Genomic DNA, 11,706 nt, shown 5'->3' with positions numbered 1-11,706 from the left:
ACTGCATTATAGTCGGGAAAGAGTATTCTCAAATTTCTATATCATAAACTTCAACATTTACACTTACCATTTTTTTCCTGCCACAGTGGACCAGCAAGATGTAACTGATGAGAATCTTTATGTTGTCAACATAGATAGTGCAGACTTTATGAGATTGCTTTATGCCATTTAGCAGTTTAGCTTGGCTATGCTTTTTAGATTTAAAGAAATACACTGATTCTTTGTACTAAAAGGCAAAAAAACCATTCCTTATTCAAATTATTCAACTATGGTTAGTCCACTTTAATTATTGCATATAAAATTGTTTTATTCTTTTCTTCAATCAGACTGGCAGAGATCACTTAGAGCATTCAACTAAAACAGTCTCAATAAAAACTAATTAAAAGCTCCTGTGAGTTTGAGCATGGGATCTGGTAAACTCAGTAACAAATAAAACATAATTCTAAACATTCATGTTTACAAAAAAATAATTACAAAATCTGAACAATAAGTTAATAAAGTAAAATAGTTATCTACTGTTCAGATATAAAATCCCAGCAACTTAATTTACATATCACTATAGCAGACATGACAAAATTGTGAATAATGCTATCCACTGTCATAAGTGGTACTTCAAGATTTCCAACAGAAAACTTATATTTTAATTTTCTGTTCAAATACAGCCAAAAGTAAGAGGCAAAGCCAGCCTAATAGTAATCCAAGGTTCTGTAGGAGAAACATCAACCAGGGTCGCCGTGTCTGAATATGAGTCATTTCAGGAAGCTAAAAAAAGAATAAGACACAGAATGAGAGCCAGATACATTCATCTGTGGGAAAAAAAAGTTATGGGAAAACAAGGCAAACTTCATTAAAAAAAAAAACAAACAACTTTTAAAATGCTGAGCTTCTGACTATGGTTATTAATGTGTAGCATTTTCTGTACATTTTGACAAAAAGTGATCTTGACAGTGAAATATTTCAATTAATCAAATTCAACCCACTTTGGTTCTTTTACTAGCACTGACAAGAATTATAAACAAGATTCCGAAATTTTTTAACTTCTCAGTAGTTTGTAGTAATTTTATACAGATGTCTGCAAGGAAATACTTATTTAGTAAAATTAGTGATTTCCTTTTGTGGGAATAAACTAGTTGGAGTATTTTTGCTTCAGTACTATATATAGTGTCAATCATGCTCTTTCTGAAATAACTGGCAACACTCCTATTTACTTGGGCTTTAGTAAATGTACAAGTTGAAAACAGGACTTCTAAAATGCTTGAAAAAAATCATGTTTAGTATTTTTCTCTGTCAGTTTTACATCAAGTAATGGAGCAACACTTGTTTATAATCGTAATAAAAGCTACTTGCACTGACCTTTCACTCTACACAGTGTATTTTATCAAAGGTTTAAACTAAATATTTGTCTAAACAGAGCTTGCAAAAATGATGCCTCAGGCTCAAATTCTCTTAATATTTTTGCTTTATGCAGGGGAAACACTGATGACTGCTAATACTGTCACATCAACTCTGGAAATAAATACAGAGCAATAATCTAGTGCTGACCTCTGTTTTTGGTGTGTTTTTTCTGTGCTTGAATAAAACTACTGAGTTCCTCTGCACTTTGGAGCCTCTTTGCAGTAGCTGTAACAGCAGCAGCCACTGGGAGACAGTGGAGTGGTGCTGACCAAGGAGGTTAACGGGAGTGTTTGCTACGCTTGTCCTTCCCTCTGTCAGACAGGGGTCTCTGGGGCTGCTTCTCCTGCATTCTTCTTCCTTTGGAAGTTGGCATAGGCCCAAAACAAAACTGTACTGAAAAATCTGCCTCCGCTGTAAAGTTTTGCCTGAAAATAACAGGGAAACCCAAATGCCCTGGATCTTCATTACAACCAGGCAGTGGTTTAAATTACGGTGCAGAAACTTACGTAGTTATATTTGATCAGTGTTTAAAGATAATCAGAAACTTTTCATCTAAAGCAAGTGTAAACACCTCAAAGTCCTGATGTAAATCAAAATCTGAACTGACAGTTTTAAGTGCTCAGAGCCCACAGGGGTTTTTGTGTATATAGGTAAAAACTATTAATTAAGAGCTACCCTGAATCCAGGGTTCCAGTCCAGATGTTTAGTCTTTCTTATTTATCCTTATAATCAGTCTATTTTGTCCTCTTCTCCAGTGCCTGAGTGAACAAGTTCTCCAAACGGGAAAATTTCCTCCTCTCGCTGCAAAAGCCAGTATTTTCATTGCTGTCAGTGAGAATTTATTTATTCCTATCAGTGACAATTTAGGAGCTACACAGATGCACAGCAGGTTCCTAAGAGAATTTTCAAAAGGAATTCTTAGCAAGTAGTACCTTTTCCATGTCCAGTGCTGATGTCTGCTCCCTCTACCTAACCTATGTGCATGTTATCAATACAAACCATTTCTATAGCCATACCTAGTGTGACATCCCTGCTTATCTGCTAAAATAAAATGGTTGCTGTCACAATATCAGCTGTGGTTACCCAGCTCTCTCTGAACAACAAAGTGTGTGGTACAGCAGAGAGAATCTTGTTGTTTAAGAAGCATAGGCCTGCCTATTCAACTGGCAGATGCAAACCACTTCACAAGTTAAGGGAACATAGCGCTACATCCAAGCTGTCAGAAGCTATCACGCTTGCTAATGCTTCAAGTCTGTCAGAGGCAAAAGAGGTACTGCTTTATTCCACTCCAGGTCATGTTATCATGAGCACACAAAAGATAAGAAGAAACAGGAAGCAGCATGCTGAAAGAAGGCATGAGAGGCTCTCAGGCTTGTACTGGCTAAAAAAGAGTTCTACCAAGCTGGGCACAGGTGGCATGGCTGCTACACTGCAACAGTCCAGTAAATCAGTTTAAAAACTACTCCCTTATCTTCAAAATGGGAAAAATTTTCAAAATTACATTTGAAAACATTTTCAAAAAACGTTTTCAAAGAGTAAACTTCAGTTTTGCACAATTTCTTGGTGAAAAATGATGAATGTAAGTGATTTTATCTTTTGTCCCTTATTCAGTTTCTGAAATTGTTAGTCTATACAGCTTGCTAATGGAGTTATGATGCCATTTGTAGAAACAAAAAACCTTTAGTTACCCACAGAAGTAGTTTTGTGGTACTTTGTCTTTGGTTGCAGTCTCACTGTGTTGTTCTGTCAACAAACCTCCACTCACACCCCTCAGTGTTCCTCAATGCAGAAACCAGTGATGCTGTTCAGTTTTATTAAACTGCTGCTCTCACAAGCACATGAATATGTGAAATCCCATAAAACAAGTACTGAAAATTATAGTCAAGCTTTGTGTACTATTAAGTGTTTGTACACCACTGGCAGGAGCACTGATGATTGCTGTTTGTAGATGAGAGTGCAGCAGAGAATAGAACCTATTTCTGTGCAGAAAGTTGAAAAATACATAAAGAATGGCTCATTTTCTCTTGAGATGTACTATACTAACATGCAAAAATTTTCAGATCTATAGATGCCTGCAGTGCTACATAAATAATTTTTAAAATAAAATAATCCTTGTGATATTTGACACTGACAAACAGGTGAGCCTCCTGATGGCAGCTCTTTTGACAAAATGCAGAGAAAGGCTGATGAGAGTCCTATTAATAAAAGGGATTGAGAGAAATAAGTTCCTCCCCTCTCTCTCCCTTCTTTCTCCCCTTCACAGCAAGAGGAAGATTATGATGACAAACTGAGAACAAGGGAAAATACGTCCCTGTCTCTGCCTGGAACTGTATTTTCTCTTGGGAGTTACAGCTGGCACATTGCTTTGAAGACTCAGGGTAAAACATGGTATTTTTCTAAGAGCTTGTGGATCCCTGATGGATGCCGATCCCATACTGAAGGAAAAATATGTGTACATCGTTCCTAGACCCATTAGTAAAACCATGCCTACACAGCTGGTAGGCAGCCTCACTTCCAAATGTCTCTGTCAGAACAAGCTGCAACTTGGTACACAGTGCTCTTGTCTGTTATTTACCACCTCAGTCAGGACTGTTGACACATCCACAATCCTTCAGCAGTTCCCGATTAAGCTCTTAGGTGCACTTTATGTTCATTTTACTTTACTTAAAATAGCAAAAATAGACAAAAATACTACCAAAGTCTAAGATCAGTTACTGCAGAGTAGAATTAAGTTGAATTTTAAATAGGTTAAAATACTGGAATGGCATATCAGGTTTAAAGTATGATGCCTGAACCTGGTATAGAGCATCTCAGGCACAAAGTGGTAATGAAGACAAGGGATGGTAATGAACACAAGAGAGAGACAGACGGCCTTGGGAAAAAACAAAGTAATAATTTATGAAGAGACTTCTTTTTTCCTCCCTCTTGATCTACTCACTCAAAACATTCCATCTTTGTGGAGGAGCTTGCAAGAAACTTTACATCAACACATGATGTGTAAAGAGCCCTGTGACAAAGCTGGGCAGGCATTTATGTTCTGCATTCCTACAAGTGTAACACTTACCCATCTCTTCAATAAATTATGTGGCCTGAGGAATCTGCATGAGCTATGATTCCTCCACATTTTGCTCAGTCCTTAGACCTTCCTCCTACCTCCTATATTCACACGCTATTTTTCTATAGAGAGATCATTGCTATTGAACTGGGAGTATGAAAAATACTGGGCAAATATAAAAAAATTGAGGTTATCTGAAGGCTTTTTAATTGCTTAAGAGCTCATTGAAACGTCCCTAGGACAGAAACGAAATGTATCTTACAAGTATCTTACATTTTAGTTCTGAAACAGCAAATTTGCGTTGAAACAACAGGTGAAAAATATATAAAGAAAAAGGGCAGAAAAAGAAAAAAGTAACCAATTTTTTCAAGATCTTAAAAACCCCTGAAGGTTCAAATATATAATTTTCACTAATTAACTAAAAATACATTGTTTAAAAGTCTTTAAAGTATTTTTTTAAAAAGACTCTGAAAGTCCATTATGCCTTTCTCTTATCTTAGTCCCTTAATGGCCTTTATTTCCCCTTTTCATTATAATGACACCTAGCATGAGAGTGACACAAAACAAAACCAGATTACTGTTTTAAGCACTCTGCACACACAGGACAGAAAACATGCTCTTCCCAACAAGCAGCCTATGAACTCTTTTTCTCTCCACATTCATCCCCCTGCATTTGTCTGACACTCATCTATGATATGGCTATGCTATAAGGAAAATATAAAAATAGACTGAAGTTCTCACCATTTCTGCTAAAGATAAATACAAGAACATTCCAGCTGTAATAGTAAAGATCCAGTTTTGAATGGATGGGTCAGTCGATAGAGAAAGGCCAATATAAAGTCCTAAGAATGCTGTTAGTGCACTTATAAAATTCATCAAAATTGCAATCTTCGTGGGGAGCCCTGTACTTAGCAGCACAGCAAAATCTCCTGCATAGAGAAAAAGAGAACATTTATTATTTAGCTGATAAATGTATTTTTAAGACTCTTGGTAATAAAATATGAAGGAAAATAATTAGGATATGCACAAAGATAGTGAATGACAAAGGGCTGCCTTTAGAATTCTGTAGAGTTAGTTATAAACTTGTCCAGTGTGAAAGAAAAATCTCAAAACAAAAAAAAGTCATATTGACTTGCACTTGTTTAGCTGTTCCTAAAGATAGCATACAGTATTGAGGAGGGCTTTCTGTTAGTTCTCTATGTTCTGTGACATTCCAACTTGGATACATGCAAAAGTGAAGTCACTTGGCTTCCCAGAGTTTCTAAATCTTTCTCCACTGGGGACTTGCCAGTTCAAATCATGTGGGTATATTTGCAGCACGGTCTTTGAGTGTTTTACAGGTGCTGCAAGTCAGAGTAATCTATGCTGGTCTGATCCCAGTTTGAGTTTAATTCCACTGATTTCAGTCCTCATCAATTGGAGCAAGTTGTACATCAGAATCCCATCGCAGATTTTTCTTCTAAAATAAAAGATTTCATAACAGGCCCACAGTAGAAGATTCGAAAAACTTTGTTTCATGAGTGTAAAAAGGCCACTTTGAGACTGAGGCACTACTGCCCCGGAATTAAGAAGGTGTCTTTGGAGGTAACTGTCAGGTATTTAAATTTTCTTTGCTATGCAAACAAGAGTTACCAGTTTTACAGCAGTCCTCCATCCCACCTTTTTGTTTGGAGGAATTTTCTATATAGCACATGAAATCTTCAGTCACTTAATGACAGAAATGAGAACCTGAAGTTCTCATCTCAAACTTCCCAGTTTATAAACATCTGTCAACACAATGCCAGGAGCAGCTTCAGCCATGCTGGAAGTTTTACCACAGAAGGTCAATCAAGGGCAATATTCAACAGAACAATCTTCCCATCCCCTCCACTAGTAGAATAGGTCATACACCTTTTATTATCTTATTGTTCTTGATTAGCAGCAGGAATGAGGGTAGCAAGAGGAATACTTGCTTAAATAGCTCTGCTGCATATTGAAACTCTTGGATAGGCCATTGTGTCAGGCATGGCCATTATGCACACATGGGTCTTGCTTACAGTTTATTATTTTTTGTGTCTGTACACATAAGAATAACAGGTCACTCCTGACCTGATGTCGTTTGCATTTGGAGAAGGCGAGATGGGAAGGCATCCAGTAATGAGTGCAGAAGCCTCCTCCGGTTTTTGTGAAGGGCAAAGAAAGTATCAGCCTCACATAGTAATGTTAAAATTAATGATGCTATAAACAAGAATGCCCACAAATGTCATACAGGAAAGAACTTTTTAGGAAACCAGGAAATGCAAAGCCAATCAGGAAAAATACACACATGTATTTCTTACCCATTTCATGAGGAATTTCATGGCATAAAATAGCAACAGTCGTTGTCACACCTGTTTCTGTTGAGGATGAGAATGCTGCTCCTATTACCAAGCCATCAGCAAAATTGTGAAGACTGTCACCCACCAGAACCATTATTGCTAACAAGCTGATTTTCTTACCTCGGAAAACAAGCAAACAGATAAAAAGCCCAGTTTTAACCCAAACAGATATTGCCACTTTTGTTATATTACAAATGATTTGGGGTTTTTTGTGACTTTGCATATAACATTACAAAAAGTCATGATAATCAGAGGGAAATAGTGTTTATCTGCTTTGTCCTTGTTATTACATGTCCGTCAATACATTTGAAACAAAAAAAGAAGGTTCCAGAACAATTCAAAATGAGATGCAGATACCAGGAAATAACTTCCTTATTCTTACTAGGTCAACTATTAGACAAAAATTTTGGTTTGAGTCCAGTCTCACGATGCATCCTAAGGGTTTCTATTATATTTCTTTATTTATATCTTTCTTTATATCAATTTATTTCTATATTCTTTCTTTATTTGATGAAATTCACACAAGTTTTGCTAGATGTTATGTGGAGTTCTTCCACAGTTGCTCACAGAATTGCACAGCTATAGTGAAGATAAATATTTGGTCTCACACAGCTGATTGTTTTAATCCTGTGAAGCTTACTACTGTTGAGTAATATTTGCAGGGTTTAGTTTTCTTATGCAGTTGCGTTACAGTGAAAGATAGAAATGAAAGACAACAAGCCTAAGAGTATCACTTATAGTAGAGGGTTACAGTATGCTTATATCCAATATTTGTTCCAATCAATTAATGGCTGTTATGCCCATAGTACTCCTATCTGGAGCACCACTCCTGGGTGTAGATGGCTGTTTGTCTTTCCCATACTGCTCTGTGACCTTGTTTACTGTGAAACAGTGTACTGGGTGTTCATGGCATCATGTCACTTGACATGAGTGGAAAGGTGCCACTAGTGATGCAAGCACTGAGCTCAAGCTAGGGAATTAGGGACAGTCTCTCTGCCCAGCCTGTAACAGCTGGGTGGAATGCTGAACAGATTCACAGGGAGGGAGTATATCTCTTCAAGAAGCAACAAGGCTCCATATAAGTTCAATGTCTAAACTTAGCAACACTTAATTAGCTGCCCCATCCTGTACTTTGTTTCATTCATTTTACCCACAGTCTTACAAGCGGCTGCCTAATGTCTGTCAAGAAACCCATCCAGCTTCCCTCTACACAGAATGGACAGAACACTTTGAAAAGGGTTGGTTTCAGGCCTGAAGGAGCAGGGTCACGATTTGGGCCCTAAATATGTATTTTTCTGACTTCTGGTGACCCCACATCGACATAGTATGACAGACTAAGGAACAAACATGAAGCTGCACAGACCTGTCTGAATATAGTTATTACAAGGTTTCACTCCAGTAATGTTTCTCAGAGATGAACATTTTATAGTGATGGGGGAGATGTTTTTCTTACAGAAACTGGCTAGAACTCAAGCCTTCAGACTATTATGAAAAACACAGAGCACATAAAAGCCTAACAACCGTATTCAGAAAATCGTCCCTAGTTGCCTGGGAGCTCTGTGGGTTCAGAAAAATTGGCAGGCTTGTTAGATTTTGCTGCCAGCTTACAGAGCCGGACGTGGATGTCCCCGGTTTGCACAGTTCTTTCTAAACACTATGGGCAGTTTATAACCAATAGCACAGAGCATGAATTACATAGAAATAATAGATTGCTGCGTTACATTAAGTTTGTGATTTGTAATAAGCACTGGCAAGGGTGAAATCGTGGCCTGCCCTGAGGTCTTATTGGTCTGTTTTGTTCAAGTATCTGATTGTTGGAGAAGATATACCATGATTACTGGGACTCATTCCAGAGTATTGTAGTATAGCACAGGAATCAGGTTAACATGGAGCAATTACAGATTTAAGTTTTGTGAACTTCCTTGACAGTAAGTTAAGAAGATGTATGTATAAATAAATATGAATGTTTATCTTACTTTACTTTCAGCATATTTTAAAGCAGCTTTGTTACTGGCAGTTATCTCACTGCATTATATTCCAACATGAACTCTGAGTACTAACTCATTACCTTAACTATTTCTACAAAGCCTCTTCTTCTCCAAAAACCTTACTTTTTCTCTGCTTAAAGAGGGGATTAGAACTCATAGCAAATTCTATTCTATAATTTTCATAAAACTAATGGGTACAGGACCTCAACATATACTACAGTTTTTAAGTTTAGAATAAGATTTTGAAGCAAACATTTATCCATAAATAGATCTTTTCCCAATGTTTCCATGACCAACACAGAAAAAATAGTTTTAGTAAATGTAAAGTGTCACTAAGTATACCAAATATAAAATGCTACTGTTTGGTCTTCTCTGATCTTGATACAAAAAGTATGGATAAATGAGGCCAGTCAGATGTCTTTTTCTTTCATCTCCCTGACTATCTAAGGTGATTGACTCCTTTTGCAGTCCTACTTGACAGGCATTTACAGTGAAGCTTTGCAGTTCTGGAGTTGTCAGGCTTCTCTCTTAGACCTGCAGATTCCGTTCAGTTTCATGGAAGAAACATCTAGCTCAGTATCAAGGAACCCAAGTATGTTTATGCACTTAGCTATTTAAAAGAACTGTAATGAAACAAACTTTTGTAATTATGTATTCCCAGAAAAACCCCCAAATAACCTCCCCCCGCTTCCCTACTAAGATTTCACTTATGGAGATAAGACCCAGGTATGAGAAAAAATTAAACTAAACAAAGATTACTGAGAAACTATCCCAAATTGAGTTAGTTGGAACAAATAACATTGAGATCACTAGAAATTTGTTGGTGCCTAGCAGGTAATGATGATTGAACTGAACAGAAATATCTAGAGATGAAGTATGTAGTCATGCTCAGACTTGCACTGGATTGTGTACTACTGGAGAGGTGAGAGTGAAGAAATGAAAATCCAGATTTCTAATGCTTCAGAAATAGAAATGAAGTCCACAAGAGCAGAAGAGAACATTAAAAACCTGGAAGAAGATAATGACATATTTAAATAACTCAAACTGATGACCTGAGATCTGACATCACAAAAGAAAGAGGAGGTAATTATAGTAAATAAACTGATTTCAATTAAAATATTATTCCCTCAGTTGAGTAACTGCAACTCTACTGAATTCACCAAGGTCACAAAGTACAGTTAAAGGCAAAATTTGGTTTGTACTCTATTTTGCTATTTTTAGTAACTAAGCAGCAAAAAACCACAGAAGACAGGAATTATCTGAAGTTCTCAGAAGCAAACAGATTATTCTAAAACTGAGAGCCATCATGAAGCTGTAATTCCATACCTGTAATTAATCATTACTGGTTTAAAGAGTCTACTGCTTTATTGTGTAAGAAAAGAAGGACATAGAATTATACTAGCATAGGAAGCCAACAAAACAAATGTTTCACTACCTTCAGAAATAAAAGCCTGAGGTAAATTTAAAATTATAAAAATATGTTTTGTATTAATTTTTGACTATTTCCCTTTAAGCAAAGGCTTTAGAAAAGTAGGTTGCAACAGTGAGACAGCAAATACTAAAGCAAGGACAGTGTAAGATTAATGAACTTCACAATTACAGGGTTGGCAGCTGAGAAGGTCTTTAAGCAGAGATTAAATTATGTAGCCAGGCGCCATGAGATGTGGTGATGTAGCACAAAGCAAACACAGAGCTAAGCCAGCTGCACACTTTCAATTCCATCTTAGAAAATACATTTGAAGGATTTTCCTGTCTTGCCTAGTGTTTTTATTGATACTAACTTTTTTTGCTGATCACCTTGCTCTCTGGAGGAACTTCAGCAGGTTCAGAATCTTCTGGGCTTCTCTAGTTAAAAGCAAAGATAATACATCAGTGTTAAGGGGCTCTTCCAGCTGCTGCCATAAATACAGGAAAATACCAACTAAGTTCAAGCTATTTGAATTAAAGATAGTCAATTGTTATTTGCACAGATATCATTAGAATAATTTACTGGCCACTGGCAGTGTGATTGGTAATGCAGAAACACATAAAAAAGAAATATGCCTTGCCAAGAGAGGGTTAAGTCTAATTCAGGTAGGAAGAAAGACTTTCATAGGCATTGTTGTAGCCCAAGAAAACCACACTTCTGCTTGAATACACAAAAAATCTGAGCCAAATGCAAGACTAAAAGGGACATTATAATTAAAATTGCATGTTTTGATTTTGTCATGACTGGATGACTGTATTTTCTTGGAGAATGTGTCCACAGGATTTCCAAGGAAAAATAGGTAGTCTCTTTGGCACTCATGCTCTTCACAGTTTCTTTGTGAAAACACAAGACTAAAAAGAGATGATAATCAGTAGTTTCACCCCCTTTCAAAATATAGGAGGTTTTCTTCAGGGTGGTGCAGTCTCCAGTGTCTTGTGTCTTGCTTTTAGCAGGGGCTTCATCTCAGCACCAGGCAACACTAGCTGGGTATGGCAGCACTTGAGTACGCCCCATGGTGAAATTTACCCTCATTTCAAGTGAAGAAAGAAACAGTGTCTGCTTCCTTATCCTAGAGAGATAAGTTGATGTATCAGCCCTAACGTTTAATTAATAGATATTGCAACTGTTGGGAGAGAAGGGAGAACATGAGTAATCTCTCACTGCCCCTACCTCCCTGGGGCTTTGCTTTCTGATTGGAGAAATTATTAGAAGCTCATGTGAGGGAAGAGATAAGCCAAAAGACTTGTTTTCTTGAAACTAGAAAGACTGAATTTTATTTGCTGGGGTTTTTTTTTCCCAAAAAAAATGTGTTAAATGTATTGTGGCAGCCAGTGGAGTCAACAACAGCACAAGAGCACTGTGTCAGGGACAGCAGCCACCACTCCAAAAATTGTACCAGAGATGTGCACTGGCTACAAAATAGAATATGTTTATTGGCTGGTA

At 37.1% G+C, this 11,706-nt stretch overlaps 1 protein-coding gene across 6 annotated transcripts in view; it reads right to left on the bottom strand.

Moving 5' to 3' along the window:
* Positions 1-261: 261 nt before the first annotated feature.
* SLC39A12 (solute carrier family 39 member 12) overlaps positions 262-11,706 on the bottom strand; it is a 36,148-nt gene continuing 24,703 nt past the window's right edge. For 4 of the 6 annotated variants that reach the window (XM_048307215.1, XM_048307191.1, XM_048307200.1 and 1 more), the window contains 4 exons: positions 10,577-10,640; positions 6,769-6,927; positions 5,192-5,379; positions 262-762 (listed from right to left, as the gene is read on the bottom strand). In XM_048307215.1, coding sequence (XP_048163172.1) covers positions 634-762; positions 5,192-5,379; positions 6,769-6,927; positions 10,577-10,640 — 540 coding nt within the window. In that variant the 3' untranslated portion in view covers positions 262-633. Of the gene's footprint in view, positions 763-5,191; positions 5,380-6,768; positions 6,928-10,572; positions 10,641-11,706 lie in introns of those variants that run through there. The other 2 variants (XM_048307234.1, XM_048307224.1) reach the window with 2 other exon arrangements.

This window comes from Corvus hawaiiensis, chromosome 1 (genome assembly GCF_020740725.1).
Source record: "Corvus hawaiiensis isolate bCorHaw1 chromosome 1, bCorHaw1.pri.cur, whole genome shotgun sequence".
Taxonomy (NCBI): domain Eukaryota; kingdom Metazoa; phylum Chordata; class Aves; order Passeriformes; family Corvidae; genus Corvus; species Corvus hawaiiensis.
The sequence above is the reverse complement of the archived record's forward strand: the minus strand, read 5'-3'. Positions and strand labels throughout refer to the sequence as shown.